The sequence below is a fragment of the Hemitrygon akajei genome, chromosome 4 (genome assembly GCF_048418815.1).
Source record: "Hemitrygon akajei chromosome 4, sHemAka1.3, whole genome shotgun sequence".
Lineage (NCBI taxonomy): Eukaryota > Metazoa > Chordata > Chondrichthyes > Myliobatiformes > Dasyatidae > Hemitrygon > Hemitrygon akajei.
This window is the reverse complement of record NC_133127.1, coordinates 182,088,557-182,111,272: the sequence shown is the minus strand read 5'-3', so window position 1 is coordinate 182,111,272 and position 22,716 is coordinate 182,088,557. Positions and strand designations below refer to the sequence as shown.

General features: G+C 41.8%; 1 protein-coding gene across 1 annotated transcript in view; it reads right to left on the bottom strand.

The window, feature by feature from the left end:
* Positions 1-22,346, bottom strand: part of LOC140727020 (SH2 domain-containing protein 1A-like) — a 94,274-nt gene extending 71,928 nt beyond the window's left edge. The window contains exons 1-2 of the mRNA XM_073044181.1: positions 22,099-22,346; positions 9,450-9,510 (exon numbers count right to left, since the gene is read on the bottom strand). Of these exons, the coding sequence (XP_072900282.1) occupies positions 9,450-9,510; positions 22,099-22,232 (195 nt within the window). The 5' untranslated portion in view covers positions 22,233-22,346. The remainder of the gene's footprint in view (positions 1-9,449; positions 9,511-22,098) is intronic.
* Between the last annotated feature and the right edge of the window lie 370 nt (positions 22,347-22,716).

The window sequence follows — 22,716 nt, the reverse complement described above, 5'->3', positions numbered from 1 at the left end:
GCAGCAACACATCCGCCATGATTACTCCAAGCACTGGTGTTCCACAAGACTGCATCCTCAGCCCACTGCTCGACTCCCTGTACGTTCATGACTGTGTGGTTAAATTCTGCTCTAACCCCATCTACGAGTTTGCAGATGATAGCACCGTCGTTGGCCATATTTCAAAGAACAATCAGGGTACAGGAGGGAGATAAAGAGCTTAGTGATGTGGTGCCATGAAAACAATCTTGCCCTCAATGTCAACAAAAGAACTGTTCATTGACTTCAGAAAGGAATGCTCGGGTCTACATCAATGATGCTGAGGTTGAGAAAGTTGAGAGCCTCAGGTTCCCAGGTTTGAACATCACAAATAGCCCGTCCTTGTCAGGACCATGTTGATGTCAGGACCAAGAAAGCTTCTACTTCCTCAGGAGGCTAAATAAATTTATCATATCTGCATTGACTCTAACCAATTTTTATTCATGCACCATAGAAAATGTTCTATCTAGATGCATAATGGTTTGGTACGGCAACTGCTCCACACACGACCGCAAGAAAATGCAGTCAGTTGTGGTCACAGCTGAGCACATCACAGGAACCAGCCTCCCCCCTCCATCCACTCTGTACCTCAGTAAAGCAGCCAGAATAATTAAAGGTCACACCCCCACCTCAGACATTCTCTCTTTTCCCCTTTCCCATTAAGCAGAAGATACAAAAGCCTGTAAGCATGTACCGCCAGGCTCAAGGACAGCTTCTGTCCCACTGTCATCAGACAGTGGTCCTCTTGTGTGATAAGATGGACTCTTGGCCTCACAGTCCACCTTGTGATGATCTTGCACATTATTGTTTACCTGCACTGCACTTATTGCAAGCTTTTACACTTTATTCTGCAATTGTCTTTGCTTTATCTTATTCCAGCTCAATGCACTTTGTAATGATTTGATTTGTATAAACAGTATGCAAAACAAACTTTTCACTGTATCCCGGTAACTGAAAATTGTAAACCACAACCAAAGCCAAAGTTATCATCTATTTGGTCCATTAAATCTATGGTAGTTTTCAAAGCAATCCCATCAATTCCAGAGAGGACTGGGGAGGATTCATCAGGACTAGAAATGAAGAAGGAAGAAGAGGCCAGAATAAGAAGGTAGGGAGAGAGGGAGAAGTGCAAGCTGGCAGGTGATAGGTGAAATGAATGAATCACATACATCATCACACCACCACATGATATGAGTGCACCTTGCTTATAGTAAAAAACACAAAGTTAGACTCACATTTCGAACTCCTGTGTCTTCCTTTTAATTAGTTTAATACTTCGATGTTACAAAGCATAACAGTAGCAATGAGATGTTTTTTAAAACAAACCATAGACAACTATCTACCAGTTGAAGTGCAGTAAGATGTATGAGTTTTTAAAAAGCAGCACAGCATGTGTTCCTCAGAAGGGAAGACACAATCGAGTTTCAAAACAAGACAGAAAATGGCAGAACTCATGGGTTCATAGACAGTGAGTACCAGGTGATAATAATCATAAAAATGTCTGGTTACATCAGAAAGATTGATGCATTTGACTACACAACAGATTTTATATACTGAACAGTATTTTAAAGGCAAATTGATAGCCAATGAGAAACAAGTACCAATTTTACTGTGTATTAGATTTAAAGGCATACAGATTGCTTCAGAGTTTGACTACCTCAAGCAAACCAGCTGCAATGAGTTTTGCTGATATCATAAAAGTAATGTAGGAACATTTAGAACCAAAACCATTGTTGATTGCAGAACGCTTTAGGTTTCATAAGTGGAATCAAAAGTAAGAGGAGTCCATTTCAATGTACATAGCTGAATTGAAGAAGTTGTCTGAGCATTATCTATTCAGTAATGGGCTTAATGATGCACTGAGGGACTGTTTAGTATGCAGAATCTTAAAAGAAAGCATTCAAAGACAGCTTCTAACTGATGCACAACTTACACTTAAAAGAGCAGTTGAAATTGCTGTATTAATGGAAACAGCAGCCAGAGATGCAATTAAGTTGCAGTCAGGAATGAAAGTGAGCATGAACAAAATTGCAATGTCGAAACAGAAGCGTGCCTGGCCCAGCAAATTGTGTTACCATTGTCACAGAGCTCATATACACCAGACCGATGCAGCTTTAAAGGTGAAACTTGAAGAAAATTCAGCAAAGAAGGACATGTACAAAGAGCATGTCAGGCAAACAAAAATAAACAGACTACACAGGGAATATAAAAAGATAAATTGTCAAGTTGCAGTTTCAAAAATAGCACTAATCTACATGCTGTTGATGAAAAATCTGATAACGATGAGCATGACACAGGACTGAGTAGCCTTGAGATTTATAATGTGAAAACCAACAAGAGACAAGCAATATGGTTTACACCAGAAGTGAACAGCAAATTAATTAAAATGGAATTGGACACTGGCTCAGCTGTTTCAGTCATTCCAGAAAGTGCGTTTGAATGGTATTTCGAAGATACTGAACTGAAACCTGCAGCTATTCAACTAAGAACTTATACTGGAGAAAAGTTAACTCATGTGGAAATGACATTTGTAACAGTGAAATATAACAACCAACAAGCCTCATTGGCTTGTATGTGGTAAAAACAGGAGAGCCAATTATGGGGATGTGATTGGCTGAGAAAGCTACAACTTTATTGGAGATCCACCCTCTATTTGTATGCTACATACCCTGCAATGAAGCCAACTGAAAGCAACTTAAGAAAGATACTGGATGATGCCACAGCAGTGTTCAAGGATGGTATTGGAAAAATTCAAACACATCAAGGGTAAAATAGTGTTAAATGAACATACCACACTCAAGTTTTGCAAAGCCCATCCGGTTCCTTATGATACCTGTGTTAAAGTAACCAGTGAGCTAGATCACATGGAGGCTGAAGAAATTCTTTTGAAGGTTGAGTGGAACCCATGGGCAATGTCAGCGGCCCAAGTAGCCATGGAAAAGGATCTGTGGTGATTTTAAGGTTACCATCAACCCACTTCTGAAAGTATATCAATACCCTCTGCCTGGGATAGAGGATATCTTTGCAAACCTTTCTAGAGGAAAACATTTCAGCAAAGTAAACTTAGCTGAGGCCTACCTACAGGTGGAGATGGAAGAAGAGTCCAAAGTCACAAAGCGCTTTATCTCTATAATGGGGTTATTTTTGGAGTAGCGTCTGTACTTGCACTCTGGCAGAAAGCTATCGACCAGGTGCTGCAAGACTACCCAGGTACTCAGCATTACCAGTAAGGATGACAAGTAAAACTTCCAAAAACTCAAGACAGTATTAAAAAGATTATTAGATTAAGGGCACAGAGCTCAACACAACTAGTGTGAATTCTTTAAACTAAGTATCACCTACTGTGGTCACACTATTAAAGCACAAAGATCACACAAGTGTGCTGAGAAAATTCAAGCAGCAGTGGAACCCCTAAGGCCACATTTCAGACTCCACTGTCTTCCTTTTAATTAGTTTTATGTTTTGGAGTTACAAGACATAACAAAGGGTAAGGTGGGTATGTGGGGGAGGAGGAATGATAAAAGAAACGGCGGGGGGTTATAAGTGGAAGAGTTAAAGGCCTAAAGAAGAAAGAGACTGATAGAAGAGGACAGCGGACCCTGGGAAAAAGGGAAGGACAAGGGGGGCTGAAATTAGCAGAAGAGAAATCGATGTTCATGTCGTCAGGTTGGAGGCTACCCGTTGCTCCTCCAACCTGAGTGTGCCCTAATCATGGCATTAGAATGCCATGGACAGACATGTCATAATGGGAGCAATTTATTAAGTTATCGCCCAAAATGTCATTGGGATGGGGGAGGAAACCAGACCACTGGGGGAAATCTACACAGTCACAGGGAGAACACGTAAACTCCACAAAGACTGTATCTGAAGTCAAAATCAAATGTGGGATGCTAGAGCTGTGACAGAGAAGGTCTATCTGCTCTGCCACTGTTTCCTCTTGAAAGTCAAATATAGCAAATGCATGACATTGCCAAGTCAAAGTTAATATATAAACATAAGGGGTTGTTGTCGCGAGCAAGTGTTAATGTGGACGGAAGAACAGAGAGAATAGCTTTCCCATTTCATTGGTAGAGTGAGACTCCACTGGAATGTTTACCTTAACATAACCAGTTTTACTTAAGCCTGACTGAAGCTTCTCTTCCAAGTACTTTTCTTTGCTATATTTTGCAAAGATCAGCAATTTAATCCTTTAAGGGTGATGTCATTCTGCTAAAATTGAATGGTGTATATCTTGACTATTGGGAATTGAATAAGGCTCCCTTCAAGATATGTCAAAAGTATACAATATTCCATGGTTTCTGTTGAAAACCATTATAATTAAACTTAAGGAACATTTCCAAATTTGAGGGTGATAGGAGAGAAATTATATTAAAAAGTACATAAACGTTTTCAAACCATTGAAAACAAAACAAAGTAAAAACAAAGAGGCAGCACAACATCAGAAGCTAAAATTCCCTCTTCAGCACTAAATTTTGATAGTTTCTGATTTAAAATGTAATAAATGAATCCCCTAAGACTAAGTTTTACAAGGCTGCTGATCCAAGATCATTTATCACAGAATGCAAAGGTTGTTGACCAATTCTATGGCCACAGTGCAGTTCACACCTCAGCTGTAAACAGTGAACTTTTCTCATTCACGCAATGACCTTGGAAAATTTGAGTATTTTGATTGCTCATCCAACAGCAGCCCTCAAAACATTAAATTAAAGTTTTAATAGGTGGTCCTGAATATTACAAACCATTTACATGTACAGCTTTTCCAGTGATGGATATGATAATGATTTTGGTTTAGAAACATTACACAAGAATTGAAAAGGACTAGAGTTTGTATTAGACTAGTGTTCCTGTATGATTCTAGCTATCCATTTATCACATCGTCATGAGATCCTTGACTTGCATAATGAGGATTGAACTCCAAAAGTACAAGCACTGAAGTCTATTGCATGGTTGACTGGATGCCACAAGCTTCACACAAGCCCAAGCATTTTGCCTTCTTACCAGTCAACCATGAGCTAATATCAGAGATCAAAGCAAAAATCCCACAACTGAGTCCAGGTTCTGCTAGGTTTAGAAACAACTGCCGGTACTAGAAATCTAAAACAGGAACAGAAAATACTGGAAACACTCAGCAGGTCAGGACAGAGAAACAGAGTTAATATGCCAGGTTGCTGACATCTGGTTATGTCATGGAACTAAGAACATTTAGAAATCAAACATCTTTTAAGCCGCAGAGAAGGGAGAAGGGTAGAGAGAGCAAATGGAATGAGTGGTGATCTGTTTCTTTTTCTTCTTATATATTCCTTTGGGTTTGAGATTGTTTTTTCTAATCCATTTCTATCCATTGGAGTAACTGAGGCTAATATGAGAACCACAAGTGGGCCAGGAGATATGTGATTGGAAGGATAAGTGGGTGGATTGTTTGTGAGGTAGGACTCTCCTTCTGCTGTTTTGTATCAACTAATATTGATCACCAGCAAAAAGATTTCTGTTTCCATTCTTGGTTTTGTTAAGATCTTGACTGAAATTTACTTAATTCAATCACTCTTGGTTTCCATTTTACCACACATATTTCCTTTGGTCTCTTCACTCTTTCCCTTTCTCAATAACTTGAAACATACTTTGTTACTGACTTTGGAGACATCATCATTATGTGCTGTGTCGTTTAACGTGGGTGATTATGGTCTATGACCATGACTGTTCTTGCAAACTTTTCTATGTAAGTGGCTTGCTGTTTCCTTCTTCTGGGCAGTGTCTTTACAAAACGAGTGACCCCAGCCATTATCAGTACTCTTCAAAGATTGTCTCCCTGGTGTCAGTGGTCGCGTTACCAGGACTTGTGATAAACATCAGCTGCTCATATGACCATCCACTATCTGCTCACATGGCTTCATATGACCCTGATCTGGAGCTAAATAAGTGCTACACCTTGCCTAAGTGTGACCTACAGACTAGAGGAGAGAAGGAGCGTCTTACACCTCCTTTGGTAGAAATGTAACTCCACCACCACCCAAACTTTGGGGTAATACACACGAAATTTTGGGGGAACTCAGCAGGCCAGGCAGCATCTATGGGAATGAATAAATAGTCAATGTTTAGATCATTCACCAGTCCTAATGAAGGGTCCTGGCCCAAAACAGCAACTGTTTATTCCTCTCCATGGGGCTGCCTGACTTGCAGAGTTCCTTCAGCATTTTGTATGTGTTACTCTGCATTTCCAGCATCTGCAGAATCTCTTGTGTTTATAGAACATGGAACAGAACATAGAACAATACAGCACAGTACAGGCGCTTCAGCCCACAATGTTGTGCCGATCCTTAAACCCTGTCTCCCATATAACTCTCCACCTTAAATCCCTCCATATACCTGTCTAGTAGTCTCTTAAATTTCACTAGTGTATCTGCCTCCACCACTGACTCAGACAGTGCATTCCACGCACCAACCACTCTCTGAGCAAAAGATCTTCCTCTAATATCTCCCTTGAACTTCCCTCCCCTTACCTTAAAGCCATGTCCTCTTGTATTGAGCAGTGGTGCCCTGGGGAAGAGGCACTGGCTGTCCACTCTATCTATTCCTCTTAATATCTTGTCTCCTCTCATCCTCCTTCTCTTCAGAGAGTAAAGTCCTAGCTCCCTTAATCTCTCATCATAATGCATACTCTCTAAACCAGGCAGCATCCTGGTAAATCTCCTCTGTACCTTTTCCAATGCTTCCACATCCTTCCTATAATGAGGCGACCAGAACTGGACACAGTACTCCAAGTGTGACCTAATCAGAGTTTTATAGAGCTGCATCATTATCCCACGACTCTTAAACTCTATCCCTCGACTTATGAAAGTAACACCACCAACCTTTGTGTCGTCTGCAAACTTGCCAACCCACCCTTCCACCCCGCATCCAGGTTGTTAATAAAAAGCTTTCTTAACTACCCTATCTACATGTGAGGCAACTTTCAGGGATCTGTGGACATGTACCCCCAGATCCCTCAGCTCCTCCACACTCCCAAGTGTCCTGCTATTTATTTTGTACTCTGTCTTGGAGTTTGTCCTTCCAAAGTGTACCACCTCACACTTCTCTGGTTGAACTCCATCTGCCACTTCTCAGCCCACTTCTGCATCCTATCAATGTCTCTCTGAAATCTTCGACAATCCTCAACACTATCCACAACACCACCAACCTTTGTGTCATCTGCAAACTTGCCAACCCACCCTTCCACCCCTACATCCAGGTTGTTAATAACAGAACCAATCCTTGTGGGACACAACTAGTCACAACCCTCCAATCTGAATGTACTCCCTCCACCACGGCCCTCTGCTTTCTGCAGGTAAGTCAATTCTGAATCCACCTGGCCAAACTTCTCTGGATCCCATGCTTTCTGACTTTCCGAATAAGCCTACCGTGTGGAACCTTGTCAAATGCCTTACTAAAATCCATGTAGATCACATCCACTGCATTACCCTCATTTACATGCCTGGTCACCTCCTCAAGAACTCTATCAGGCTTATTAGACATGATATGCCCTTCACAAAGCCATGCTGACTGTCCCTGATCAGACCATGATTCTCTAAATGCCCATGGATTCTATCTCGAATAATCTTTTCCAACAGCTTTCCCACCATAGACGTAAGGCTCATTGGTCTGTAATTACCCAGACTATCCCTACTACCTTTTTTGAACAGGGGGACAACATTCGCCTCCCTTCAATCCACCAGTACCATTGGCATGGACAATGAGGACATAAAGATCGTAGCCAGAGGCTCAGCAATCTCTTCCCTCACCTCGTGGAGCAGCCTGGGGAATATTCCATCAGGCCCCAGGGTCTTATCTGTCCTAATGTATTTTAACACTCCAACACCTCTTCTGCCTTAATATCAACATGCTCCAGAACATCAACTAGGAAAAGTTATGGTGACTAACTTTTCCTAGTCCTGATGGGATGTCATCATACTGAAGCATAACCCTCTAAAATGCTATCTGACTTGCTGAGTATTTCCACCATTTTCTGCTTTTATTACTAGCAATAATTTTATTTTATCTGTGTTAAAGTTGTTTGTTAATTCAGTCTGTGTACATAAGAAACTCCCTGGAACAATACACTCACAGCACAGAGAGAGAGAGAGAGAGAGAGAGAGAGAAATTTCTTTCCAGAACTCTCTGATCTGGACAATCTCACAAGATAAAATTGTCATCCATGATTAGGCAGAAAGAAAACATACAGTGCAAAATACATTTTCCAAGAGTTGATAAGCACATTTTCCCTGATATTTCTATATGGACCACATGCTGTGAAACACTTACAGCTGTTATGAAATACGGTATTACAAGTCTATAATGCAAGTAGTAACAGAACATAAAAAGCATATGCCTTGTGCCTTAGTTCATTTATTTTAACATTGCACCAAATGTGAGCAATATATTTAGTCAGAATTGACTGCCAGACTCAATTTATCATTCTTGTAAATAAATGACCAAAAGTGGCTAGCTGAGCCCAGCAGGTTTGTAACAGGCAACTCCTTCCCCTTGGGCTACTTTTCTCAAATAAATATGCAAAGTAGTAGTCAGAGACAAGCGAGGCAGCAGATGCCAATAACATGCACCATTTGGCTTTGTGTGAGTAGTTATCCTTATTCATCTGAGGTCACGTACCTCAAAGAAAACTTGATAATTTGTTCGGTTTTCTTTATTTTATTTACCTTTATGCGTATTGCTAAATTCTAATTTAAGTTATTTTAAGTAACTTCATTATTTTTATTTTAATCATTTAAATCAATTTTACCAGGTTTTCACTTGTCTCAGAGATGCTAACAGCAGTTAAGAGGTGTCAGAAGACTACCTAGGGCTTTCCAGGGGCACCTGGGGTTGAGCTGTTCACCAGCCTGATCCACTTCGCAGAGCAGACTTGCAACCTGGACCTCCAGGACCATCAGGCTCACTGAACCATCAAAGCCGAGCTTCCCATCAGTAAAAGCATTAGAAGAGTTGAGGAGAGGAATGAATGGTAGTGAGAGAGGAGGGGTGGGATTATTGTATGAGAAGACTACATGCCCAGTTGAACACTATCCAGTCCATTTTTTAACTCTTAGTTTTCCTTCAGGTTATCCTTAGAAAACATCACTCCTTCTTATTGAAAGGCATTTCCACCTTACTTTCAAAACTATTTGATAATGAGCTCTTATTTTGAAACATAGAGTGCCGTTACTTCCTGTTGTTATTAGATTAAAACCTTCAGTTGTGTTGTCAGGAGTTACCACTTATCATTACACATTTTGACATTTCTACACCAAAAGCTCACAAGTTATCCTCTTTCTCTGCCCACATTTAATGTTTTCTGTGCAAGTACCACAATATTTTATATAAGTACGGGCAGTGGAATTAACAACTCCCCTAAAGTTAGGAGTCAATGTAATGCAAATGGAATAAGCAAGTTTCCTTACCTGAACTGACCATTTCCCAGATGTTTCAGAAATCCGGTAGGTATGAACAAATGTTTTATTCCTAGAGAGAAAGAAGACACATTTGTAAATAGTGATCTAAATAGATTTTAAAACTGGGTAAAAATAACTTCATTCACCACCTCTTCACCACTACTCTGAACTGATTCTATAACCTACAGAGTCACTTTCCAGGACATTTTCAATTTATGTTCTCTGAATTACTTTTGCTTGCACAATTTGGTTTCTTTTGCACATGGGTTGTATGTCAGTTTTTGTCTGTGTATAGTTTTCCATAAAGTTGGATAATAAATTTACTTTGAACTTTGACACTGGAAATCGTAGATTGTGCTGGAACTGGTGACTGAATTAAAGGCATGTATGGATCTTGGGTTTCCATGAGTGAAATGCACATGTCCAACTCATTGCAGATTAAAGAACTATCTGCTGACTGCGAACCATTGCAATAATATAGCCAAAACAAACAAAAGATTTTTTTCTTATGCATTTGCACCGTTAAATGCTTTTACATGCTGTCAGTCCTCTAAGGAGTGAAAGTGAAAACTGTAAAGTTATTCCTTATCCTTCCCTTTCAACTATTTGTGAATAAAGGGAAAGGTTTGCATTCCTATGACATATTTCACATCTCTCAGAATGTCCCTAAGATTCCTTTAGCCTATCATGTACATTTGAATGTAGTCATTGTTGCCATCTCCCCGGTGGCTCTTGGGAATCTCTTGCCCATGACCTCCATGAGGGATGGACTATACAGGAGAGGATTAAGAACCCTAAGGCTATGCATCCAGAGCAAAGAGCCTTCATAAGTACTAGAAAAAACACAAACATCTCACAAATGATGCATTCAGATAAATATAAGTTGGTGCATTTTGATAAGACAAGTCAGGATAGAACTCGTACAAAATCTGGCAAGGGCCCTGGGGAGTGTTATAGAACAGAGAAACCGAGAGGTACGGGTACATAGTTCCCTGAAACTGGCAGGGTGGTGAACACGGTTTTTGACACACTAGCATTCATTATTTAGGATATTGAGTCAAGGAGCTGGGATGTCTGTCCTCTGCAAGCTTCTGAAAACGTAACGTCAAAATAATCTAATAACCTATTTATGAAATCATATTATAAGAAAAACTGTTGGCCAGGTCACTGCAGACATCCGTTCCCCACCCCTCCTCCTACCTAATTTCAAAATGACACCATGGGATCTTTTATCTCCACCAGGTAGGGTTGACAGGACCTCCATTTATCACTGACAAAGAACACCTCCAACACTACAGCACATAGTACTGGAGTCTCATCTTGGATCTGTATGCTTAAGTGGAATTAAGCTCTGGAATGGAATAAAACTTTGATCCTAGCCTTCATTAGTTGGGGGATTAAGTTCAAGAGCCATGATGTGATGTTGCAGCTCTAAAACTCTGGTTAGACCACACTTGAAGTATTGTGCTGAGTTCTGGTTGCTTCATTATAGGGAAATGTAGAAGCTTTAGAGAAGGTACAGTGGAGATTTACCAGGATGCTGCCTGGATTGGAGAGCATTTCTTATGAAGGTAGGTTGAGCGAGCTCAGGCTTTTCTCTTTGAAGTGAAGGAGGATAAGAGGTGTATAAGATGATAAGAGGCATAGATATTGTGGACACCTACAGGCATTTTCCAAGAGTGGCAATAGCTAATACCAAGGGGCATAATTTTAAGATAATTGGAGAAAAGTATACAGAGGATGTCTGAGATCAGTTTTTTACACAGAGTAGTAAATGCATGGAATGCACTGCCAGGGATGGTGGTGGTTGGGACAGACATATTAGGAGCATTCAAGTAACTCTTAGATCGGCAGATAGATGAAAGTAAAATGCTATGTAGGAGGGAAGGGTTAGATTGACCTTAGAGTAGGCTAAAAGGTCAGCACATCATTGTGGGCCAAAGGGCTGTACTGTGCTACAGTGTTCTATATTCTATGTCCTACAAATGGAAATTTAAAAAAATGCTAGAAATCTAAAATCAAAACAGAAAATGTTGGAAACACTCAACAAATTTAGGCAGCATCAAAACTAAGATTTCAGATAGTAGTGGGAGAGATTATAAACAAAATAAAATTTGCAGATGCTGGAAATCCAAGCAACACACACAAAATGCTGGAGGAACTCAGCAGGTCAGGTCACTGAAGGGTCTTTGCCTGAACGTCAACCGTACACTTTCCCATAGATGCCGCCTGGCCTGCTGAGTTCCTCCAGCATTTTGTGTGTGGTGGCTGGAGAGATTATTAACAGCTTTAAGTTGCTGAGAGGGTGGCAGGTGTCATGGTTGGAACAAAGGGAATATGTGTGATAAGGCGAGACCAAGGTTGCCATGGAATTAGATAGATAGATAGATACTTTATTCATCCCCATGGGGAAATTCAACTTTTTTTCCAATGTCCCGTACACTTGTTGTAGCAAAACTAATTACATACAATACTTAACTCAGTAAAAAATATGATATGCATCTAAATCACTATCTCAAAAAGCATTAATAATAGCTTTTAAAAAGTTCTTAAGTCCTGGCGGTTGAATTGTAAAGCCTAATGGCATTGGGGAGTATTGACCTCTTCATCCTGTCTGAGGAGCATTGCATCGACAGTAACCTGTCGCTGAAACTGCTTCTCTGTCTCTGGATGGTGCTATGTAGAGGATGTTCAGAGTTTTCCATAATTGACCGTAGCCTACTCAGCGCCCTTCGCTCAGCTACCGATGTTAAACTCTCCAGTACTTTGCCCACGACAGAGCCCGCCTTCCTTACCAGCTTATTAAGACGTGAGGCGTCCCTCTTCTTAATGCTTCCTCCCCAACACACCACCACAAAGAAGAGTTATCTGAGTTAATTGGGAAAGTAATAGGGCAATAATGTAAACAAGGAACCATAATACATTGCTAGTACTGGGGATGTGGAATGTGCCCAGCAGTGCCTACAGTTCTGTTATAACAACACATTACAAATCTCTTCCACTGGTACTATCTCTAGGCACCCACATTAACCTACATGACCAACTGATACCACTTCCGTCATGGATCTGGGAAATTTACTTTTCTCTACTCTGCATCTATAGCTGTTCTAGAAGCTGAAATTGTTATGTTCTCTTTCTCTTTGCAAAATCTTTCTCTCTCCTTCCCACTGATAGCAGCAATGCTTATCTCTTCAAATAATGCAACCTTACATAATCTGATTAGGGACAGTCAGCATGGCCTTTGTGAGGGGCAGGTCATGCCTTACGAGCTTGATCAACTTTGTCAAGGAAGTGAAAAATAAAACAATGAAGGTAAAGCAGTGGATGTGGTGTATATGGATTTTTTGTAAGGTGTTCGACAATGTTCCCATTGTAGGCTCATTCAGAAAGTCAAGAGCCATGGGAAGCAGGGAAACTTAGCTGTGTGGATACAGAACTTGCTTGCCCACAGAAGGCAAAGGGTGGTACTAGATAGAGCAAATTCTGCCTAGAGCTCTGTGACTAGTGGTGTTCTGCAGGGATCTATTCTGGGACCCCTGGTCTTTGTGATTTTTATAAAGGACTTGGATGAGGATGTGGAAGGGTGGATGAGTAAGTTTTCAGATAGCACAAAAGTCAGTGGAGTTGTGGATAGTGTAGAAGGATGTTGTAGGTTACAAGGAGACATAGGCAGGATGCAGGACTGGGCTGACACGTGGCAGATGGAGTTCAATCTGAAAAACTGTGATACACTTTAGAGGTTGAACTTGACAGCAGAATGCTTAGCAGTGTGGAGGAACAGATAGATCTTGGGGTCTTTCAAAGCTGCCATGTAAGTTGATAATGTGGTTAAGAAGGCATATGGTGTCTTGGCCTTCATTAGTTGGGGTCTGAGTTCAAGAACCATGAGATAATGTTGCAGCTCGGTAAAAATCTGGTTAGTCCACACTTGGCATGTTGTGTTCAGTTATTGTAGCCTCATTATAGGCAGAATGTGGAAGCTTTAGAGAGGGTGCAGAGAAGACTTCTCAAGATGGTGCCTGGATTAGAGAGCATGTCTTTTGAGCAAGATAGGGTTTTTCTCTTTGGAGTGAAAGAAGATGAGTGGAGGCTTGGTAGAAGTATATAAGCTGATAGGAGGCATTGATAGAGTGGACAGCCAGTGTCTTTCTTCCAGGGTGGCAATGGCTAATATAAGAGGACATACCTTTAAGTGTTACAGTCCTGACCATTAATTCCTCATATTCTCCTAACTCCCTTTTCCCCATGTTCTCCCGGGCTCCTTGATAGCGGCACACCTGATCCTCATCTAAATCTGCAGCATAAATATCCCGGCTTTGCTTCCACTCATTGCTAGATCGCTGTTTCAGCCAGTGTGGTAATTCACGTTCCCAGCTGCTTAGGATTGTGTATTCTAAGTTTTAGTTCAGTACCGAGGTTTGCCTGTGTAACTCTGTCTCTCCATGTCAAGATAAGTATTGCCTGCCGCCTGCCTCCTGTTTGCCGTTCAGCTCTAGCAATGCTCTGTGTCAAGATAGGGACTGCCTGCCGCCTGCCCTTCCGTTCATTCTCCTGTTTGCCGTTCAGCTCAAGCCACGCTCACAACCTGGTCTGATCCCTGCTCTGCCTCATTGCACTGCCTGCCTACACTCTCCATTGGCTCAGTGGATAAATGCCACGCTCTCACCACAGTGACCCGGGTTCATTCCACAGTCAAGCCTCGCTCACTCCTCTGCTTTCCTCGGCCTATTCCTCGCTCCTCTGCCTTCCCTGCAACCATTAATAAACACTCTTCAGATTACTCTACCTAAGTGTTAGTGTCCTGCATTTGGGTTCACCCATTCACTGCAACATTAAGGTGATTGGAAGAAAGTATGGAGGTCAGAGGTAGTTTTTTTTTAAACACAGAGATGGTAAGTGTAAGTAATGCACTGCCAGGGTATGTGTTAAAGACATTTAAGAGACACTTAGATAGGCATTTGGACAAAAGAAAAATTGAGAACTATGAGGAGAGAAGGATTGATTTTGGTCTTATTTTGATTTTGGAGAAGGTTAAAAGGTTGCCACAACATAATTGTCTGAAGGGTCTATACTGTGCTGTACTGCTCTATGTTATATATTCTGCATCCATAGAAACTGCCACACAGCTTTCAATCTCTTTCATAAAACATACAATAGAATCATATACTCAGTGACCACTTTATGAACACTTCTACACTTGCTCATTAATGTAAAAATCTAATTGGACAATCATATGGCAGCAACTCAATGCATTAAAGCATGCAGATGTGGTCAAGAGGTTCAGTTGTTGTTCAGACCAAACATCAGAACGGAGAAGAAATGTGATCTAATTGACTTTGATCATGGAATGATTATTGGTTCCAGTTGGGTGATTTGAGTATCTCAGAAACTGCTGATCTTCTGGGATTTTCACACACAACAGTCTCCAGAGCAGGGCTTCCCAACCTGGGATCCACAGACCCCTTGCTTAATGCTATTGGTTCATGACATAAAAAGGTTGGGAACCTCTGCTCTAGAGGTTACAGAGAATTGAGCATAACTGAGCATCCCTGAAAGCAGAACATGTGGATGTTTGAAGCAGACAGCCTACAGATACAGAAGACTACGAACATAAACTCGGTGGCCACTTATAACAGCATAAGACATAGAAGCAGAATTAAGCATTTGGCCCATTGAGTGTGCTGCCCCATCATGATTGATTTATTATCACTCTCAACCCCATTCTCCTTTATTAGGTACAGGAGATGGCTAGTAAAGTGGCCACAGAGTGTAGAACCTTCCAAGAGGACCACAACCTTGTCGTGGTTTGGAGGCGGTGTGCCTCACTGACCCAGACATATATGTTGGCTGGAGTCAGGGCTTCATGTTTTGGCTCTTGATTGGGTCACCCATGCCAAACAGGTCAAAGGGTAGAGGACAAACTAAGAGTGGTTCACCAGTCCTTCAGGTTCAGGGGTTCAGCTTAGGGTTAACAACCCTTACTGGTAAAAACAAAATTGTTACAAAGCAGCAATGAAGAATCCTTCTACATCTGAGTGCGAAGGTATTCCTGAGTCTTCATCAAGGACTTGCATGACAGATAGTAGTGAAGACTGAGAGGAAACTACTGACATGATGAAGTAAGTGCTGAACACCACCAGAAATGGAGGACCTTCATTGCTGCCCTAAAAGCCAGCGGCATAACAGGCTAAAAGTAAGTAAGTGAGTATAGAATACTTACTGATTCCTTTATCTCCATGCCCTGCATATTCCCTTGTCTATTCATAGCCTTTTAAACACCACTATATTATCTGTTTCCACCACCATCCCTGGCATCCTGTTCCAGCACCTATCACTCACTGTACAAAATAACTTGGCATGTACATCTTTAAACTTTCCCCTTCTCACTTTAAATGCCTATCTTCTAGTGTGTGACATTTCCTCCCTGGGAAATAGATTCTGTCTATTCTATCTGTGCCTCTCATAAGTTTATTAACTTCTATTAGATCCCCTCAGCCTCGTCTGCTCCAGAGAAAACAACCCAAGTTTGTCCAATCTTTCCCTATAGCGGATGCAATCTAATGCAGGGAGCATCCTGGTAAGCCTTTACTGTGCCCTCTCCATGACCTCCCAATCCTTTCTTGCTCTTCCCTTTCCAGAATTGCACTCCCACTTTCTTTTCGCATGTTTGCTGGTGCCATTTCTGGCTACGTATCTTAAATTGTGTCTTACTTGCTATTTTTGAATGTTTGCATGCCATTTTGAATATTTTGCACCTCGGCCCCAGAGGAACACTCTCTCGTTCAGTTGTATCTAAGTAAGGCTTGAAGGATGATTAAACTTGATTTGATTGATTTGAAAATTCCTCTTTTGTTTAGAGGATATGAGAGACTACAGACGCTGGAACCTGGAGCCAAAGCAAACTGTTGAAGGAGCTCAGCAAGTCAGTCAATAGAGGATCTCCAACCAAAAGGTCAACCATCCATTTCCCTCCAAAGATGCTGCTTGACTCACTGGCTCATATCAGATTCCTTCACCAGCCCTTTACTTTTTCCACTTATCAACTCTCAGCTCTCCACTTCATCCTCCCTACCCCCCAATCTACTTTTCCCCTCATTTCCAAAATCTGCAGATTTTCTGGTGTTTGTTACTTACCTGCGCCCTCACCTGGTTTCACCTATCACCTTCTAGCTTGTACCCCTTCCCCTCTCACCTCCCCCCCCCCCAGCTTCTTAATCTGGCTTCTTCCGCCTTTCAGTCCTGATGAAGGGTCTTGGCCCGAAACGTCGACCGTTTATTCCCCTCCATAGATGCTGACTGACCTGCTGAGTTCCTCCAGCATTTGTGTGTGTGTTACTCTGGATTTTCAGCATCTGCAGAATCTCGTAGTTTTTTTTTGCTGATCTTTTGTTTTCGTGTGAGCTCTGCGGTCGACCTGAAGTTGAAACTCTTTGCAACGGATTATGTTTACATGCTGCAAAACGCGAGCCACTTTGCTGGAGATGTTACAGTTCACACTTGTCCGCGCCCTCGCCCTTCTCTGCGTTTTTTTTTGTAATTTAACTCTCCAGTCAGTAAATACGCTTGAATTTCAGGTTAACATCCAGTGCACAAAAGCAGTTATTTGCACACACTCTCGGTAAATTTTAGGTTTCAAATCATTCGGAATCGATAAGAGAATGGAAACTGGAAAATTATCAACTGTGAATGGTGATAAGTTTAAACATCGGGGCGACTTTCTCAATCTGAAACATTCACATTTCAGTATTTTGTTATCTGTGTAATCATGTTTCCACCACTGTTATAACATCAGTGAACTAAATATGTTAAACTGCATTAAACATCGGATGTGTACATTACACTTCTTCAGTCTTTGGCCTTTACCCGCGGTAATCTCCTGTTGTATAATAATGACTGCATTGGGAAAGTGCTTGTTTGTTCAAGACTTGCATTTCTTTGGTGTTTTGGGGCGTCTTCTATGGTGAACGATACGAAAGGAATGCTCGTGTTTTTTTAATCTCCTGAATTGTCTGTTATTTGTATGAAACATGCCGTTGTACAGTAAACATTTAAATAGCTAACGCCTTCGCTTTACGGACTTCATTCAGGCGCAAAAACCTGGCACCCTGCTCGGATTGATCGATTCGATAAGGGAGATGTTCACCGAATCTGTATCCATCGGCCTCGGGATTATGCCCAAGGGATGTGACGGAGCAGTGATGCCCAGGGAGTATGTCCAGGTATTGTGCCAAGGCAGTGTGCCCAGGTAGCGTGTCCAGAGAGTGGTTTAGGGGACTGTATTGCCAGAGAGTTGTGTCCATGGAAAATGTTGCCCATGGGATTGTAATCAAGAGTAGTGGCTATGAATATAATCTCCAGTGACACTGGTACTTAGAGTGTATAATCATAGTCACACAGAGAGATACAGTACACAGGCCCTTCAGCCCACCATCAGTGCCAACCACCAACCACCAGTCCACATGAATTTTTTTTATATCTCCACCCCATTCCCTACACACTAGGGACAATTTACAGTGGACAATTAACATACCAAGCCACAAATATTTAGGATATGGCAGGAGATTGGAGTACCCAGAGGGCACCAACAGGTAGAATGTACAAACTTCACACAACACTGGAGGTCAGGGTTGCACCAGGGTCTCTGGCACCAACAGACTTTAATACAAAACCCATCCACCTGGGCATTCCCTCTTCTGCCCTCTCCCATCAGGCAAAAGATACAAAAACCTGAAAGCACGTACAATCAGGCTCAAGGACATCTTGTATCCCACTGTTATCAGCCTCTTGACGAGACCTCTTGTGTGATACAATTAGCTCCTGGCCTCATAATTTACCTTGTTATGATCTTGCACTTTATTGTTTACTACAACTGCACTTTCTCTATAGCTTTTACCCTTTATTCTGCATTGCTATTGCTTTACCTTATTCTATCTCAATGTACCGTGTAACGATTTGATCTGTATGAACAGTGTGCAAGACAAGCTTTTCATTGTACGTGATAATAAACAACAATAAACCAAAACCGATCAGGAGCAGAAACATCCAAGCAAAAAGGGTCTTGGGCAGAATGGTGCTGTTAGACCATGATACCTAGGGAATATGGTGTCCAGGGGAGTGAAGTTCTAGGGGATGTCATGCCCAGAGAGTGATACCCAACAAGAATGCTTTAAAGAGAGAGTGGTGTACAGGGAGTGTGGTGCACAGAAAGAGCGGTGTGCAGGGAGAAGGATACACAGAGAGAGTGGCGCACAGGGAAGGTAATACACAGAGAGAGAGTGGTGAACAAGGAGAGGTGTGCAGAGCGGTTTCTATACAGGGATTATGAGGTACAGGTACAGTGGTTCTCGGGGAAGGTGCTAACTGTCCAAAGAGCTGCTCTCTTCAACAAGAGTGTGGTCAATTTAAATCAATAAGCTACAAAAGCGATTCTGTAAATGCTCCTTATTCACGCCTACGCCCTCAGTTCGTCGCCAACCTCAATACCTCAAATAAAATGTTTAATAATAAAACCTGTTTTACATCTTGTGAACTACTGCTCCGACTGATTCTGTGGTCCAGATCTCAGCTCCCGCAAAGATGCAAAAGCACGAAGACCGCTTCCTGAACTAGATTTTTGTTTAGCAAATGAACTGGGTTCTCAGAAACACCTTTAGCGTCTCAAAGGGTAAAATGTTCCACCTAAAGAAATCTCCGTTTTATTATGGCTCCAGTTCTCCCTCTCCGACAGAGAAAACAAAATTCAGACACCTGGAACCTTCCTTGACATCCAGGCTGCCTCCAACTCTTGGCGTAGTGCATCAGATGAAATAATCGCCCAATTGTAAATCTGATGGTGGAGTGTGTGACGGGGATAGTGCAAGAAAGAACCTGCCCGAGATAACACAAGTCTTGGCATTAACACAGAGAATTAAATTCCGGTGCCTGAGATGGGAGTGAAAGGCCGTGGTCAATTCAGTTTGTCAACCTCTATCCTTGAAGCCATCTAATACTGTTATTAACTTCTTAAAGGGTTCTTGTGTCTTTTTTATTAAGATTTTCCAGTTACATATATAGATTTGCGCATAAGAAGTGTCTAGACAAGCGGCTGAATCGCAAAGGTACGAAGCAGACTCGATGGGCCGAATGGACAAATTCTGTTCCTATGTCTTAGGGAAGACTGCGTGTCACGTGTCGGAAGATGGATTAGTACGAGTGGGTACCCATTGGTTGGTGTAGTATCTTCCTGTTGTATTAATTTATTGCTAGAATCGCAAAACATCCACGACACAGGATGCTATTCACCCATCGTTTCTGTGCCAGTTCAAAATCAAATTTATGCCGCCGAATACTACCTATGGGTCATGGCTCTTCGAGTGCACGTTAAATAAAGCTTTATTGAATGCGTCGAACTGTTTCTACCTCCGCCACCATGCCAGGCCAGTAAATCCCGACACACCCCGCCCCGCCAGCCCCACATACTCAAAACTTTTTCATCTCTCCTTTAATCCTTCGATATGAAACATTAACTGCGCTTCTTCTTCCACTACCTCATCGGAGTAGTTCCCCCCTTTCTTTTGTTTTATTTCCGCCAGTTTTGTTTTGTTTGATCTTACACATTGCGGAAATTGGAATCTACTCCAAACACACACACACACACACACACACACACACACACACACACACACACACACACACACACACACACACACACACACACACACACACACACACACACACACACACACACACACACACACACACACACACACACACACACACGCGCACTTACACTTAAATTTTTAGATCAATATCTTCCGGCAGACTCCAAAGGATGGGAGCCAGACTATGAAAGGACAAACCGAAGAGAATTTCATTGGCAGGCGGTAATATGACTGGTGAAATATTTTAGCGGAATCCCTACTACTTCCCAACTGGGAAATAAGGGGAAAAAACTGGATACACAGTACTTAACAAGCGGCATAAACATTTTTAGACGCCGTCTGTAGTTGTGTTTTCATTACCTCGAAAGAAGACAGCGGGGTTAGTTTTAAATTACATCACCCGTCTCCATTTGTTAAACTAGGATACGGGTGGTGAAGATGTAATTTTCTTATTTTCATTTCGTGTTTTATTTTCTTTGGATTCTCTACTCTCACTGGCCACTGTGTGTCCCGAAGGCGAGAAGTTAAATATCGCAAGTAACACACACAAAATGCCGGAGGAACTCAGCAGGTCTGTCAGAGGAATAAAGAGTCGTTGTTTCGGGCCGAGAATCCTCATCACTAAATATCGTTATTGTTGGTAGCGCGTTTATTTTGCGCCGTAGATTGTAACTAGTACATTTAGAGCCCTGACCACCAGACATAACGCTGTTTGAGCGTGGGTTACAACCCCACGATGAACGCAAAGTTAACGCTTTGACTTGTTTACGCCAAAAAATAAACGCGTTGAATATTTGCTAGAGAAATTATATGTCAAAACAGTGTTTCAGAAAACATTCGTAGTACCTTTATTCAATTTCGTTAATGTTTCAAAAACTTAGGCTTCGACTTTGCCATTACCGTGGTATTTACGTTTTGTATAAACTATTAGGTGGTTGTAAATGTGTAAAATTATAGTGAAGAAACATACTTGGGCTGTTTTATTCCTCGGGTCGGTGGTTTGACTTTGTCCCAGGTACAGACTTGCTTAACTGTAGCAGGTAGGTATTAGGTACCGCAAAATCTCCATCGGTCCAGAGAACTGAGTAGCACACACAAAATGCTGGAGGAAATCAGCAGGTCAGTCAGCATCCATAGAAAGGAACAAAGAGTCGATACAGTCGATACTGATTCAGGGTCTCGGTCCGAAAGAAACGTCGACTCTTCTTTCCTTTTCCACAAATGTTGAGTTCTACTGGTATTTGCAGCGTTTCCTGTATTTACAGAGAACCGAGCGGCAGATTTGAGCAATTATGTAAATCCGTGAATTCAAGTTTATGTTCTTACGTTTGTAATGTCTCCTGCTGTTTGTTGCTGCAACAAGCTAATTCTCAGGGTTTGTATGAAACAAACTTGAACTTGAACCGGAGCTCTCCCGAGTGGCTAAAGGTGCGCTCCAGAAATTTTGTTTTATTTAGTATAATCGGCGGATTACTCCGGTTTTTTACTGGACCTGGACCAAACAATTCCTCCTCTTTAATGGTTGAGGTGTACTTCGATTGAACTTTGATTTTTCAAACATCTGCAATGCTGCAGAACTATGTTACTTAGATGATAGAAGGTATTAATTGGAACTCTGCTACCCACACAGCTTAATACCAGAGAATTAATGCCTAGCATATGGCGGCGATCGTTGTTCCTCCTGAGCTGTATACCTCGGGGCGTAAAACAACCGTCCATCGCACTCCTTTACTACTGAATATAGTTTATGATTCGCCCGTTTTATTATATCTGGAATGAAATTCTTTGCTCAAAGATCCGTGCATTCCCACCGGCCACGAAATAAATAACTTCTCTCACCGGGGTTAACATGTCTTTCCTCCCCACCCTTCGTTTCTTCCTTGTTTGATTCTCCCGCACGGTCAAAACTCAATACAATGACATTGCACTCATGTGATTCGCTCTAATTTCTGACTCCTTCTGTTTTAATTTATAACCTTTATTCAACCTCTCTGTAAACCCCATTTTTCCGTACTTACAACACACACAGACAGTAGACTCCCGGTATGGTCTCGCTATCTCGGATCAGATAACTGCCATCCTTCCCCATCGATGCTAGCAGATCTTCGGTCTCTGCGAGGCTGATGCGCCCGTGGTAGGCGGACAATGTCATGGTTCCAGGGAAGAGACTGATTAGTAAGGGGATCTCTTTTCCTCTCTCTTGGTCGCGTCTCTGGTAGACAGTGAGTGTTGGGCAGTCTGGGCTTGGTGTGTTCAATGCGACTCCCCTGACTTCCTGAATGATAAACGTGTTAGGTTCAAAGCAGTTTTATAAAAAACTTTATTTGCCCTTTTGAGTGTGGGTCAGGAGTCGTTTCACGTGTTTTATCTTCTCACGATCGAGTTGAAACGCTAGATTCTTTTTCAATGTTACAGGAAACACACCAATAGCTGATAGCATCTACCTTGCTTTGTCTTTGTTCGCTAGCAGCAACTATTGAAACATATTGCTGGGTGTTTGAAACAGATGTGCGATGTAGAGGTTACATGAAGTGGAGATGTTTGTACAAGTGTAGGACAACCTCGAAAGAGGGGACATAGTTACAAAGGTAAAGGGGGTAAGTCATCTGTGGGAACTTCTTGCAGAGGGCGTTGCA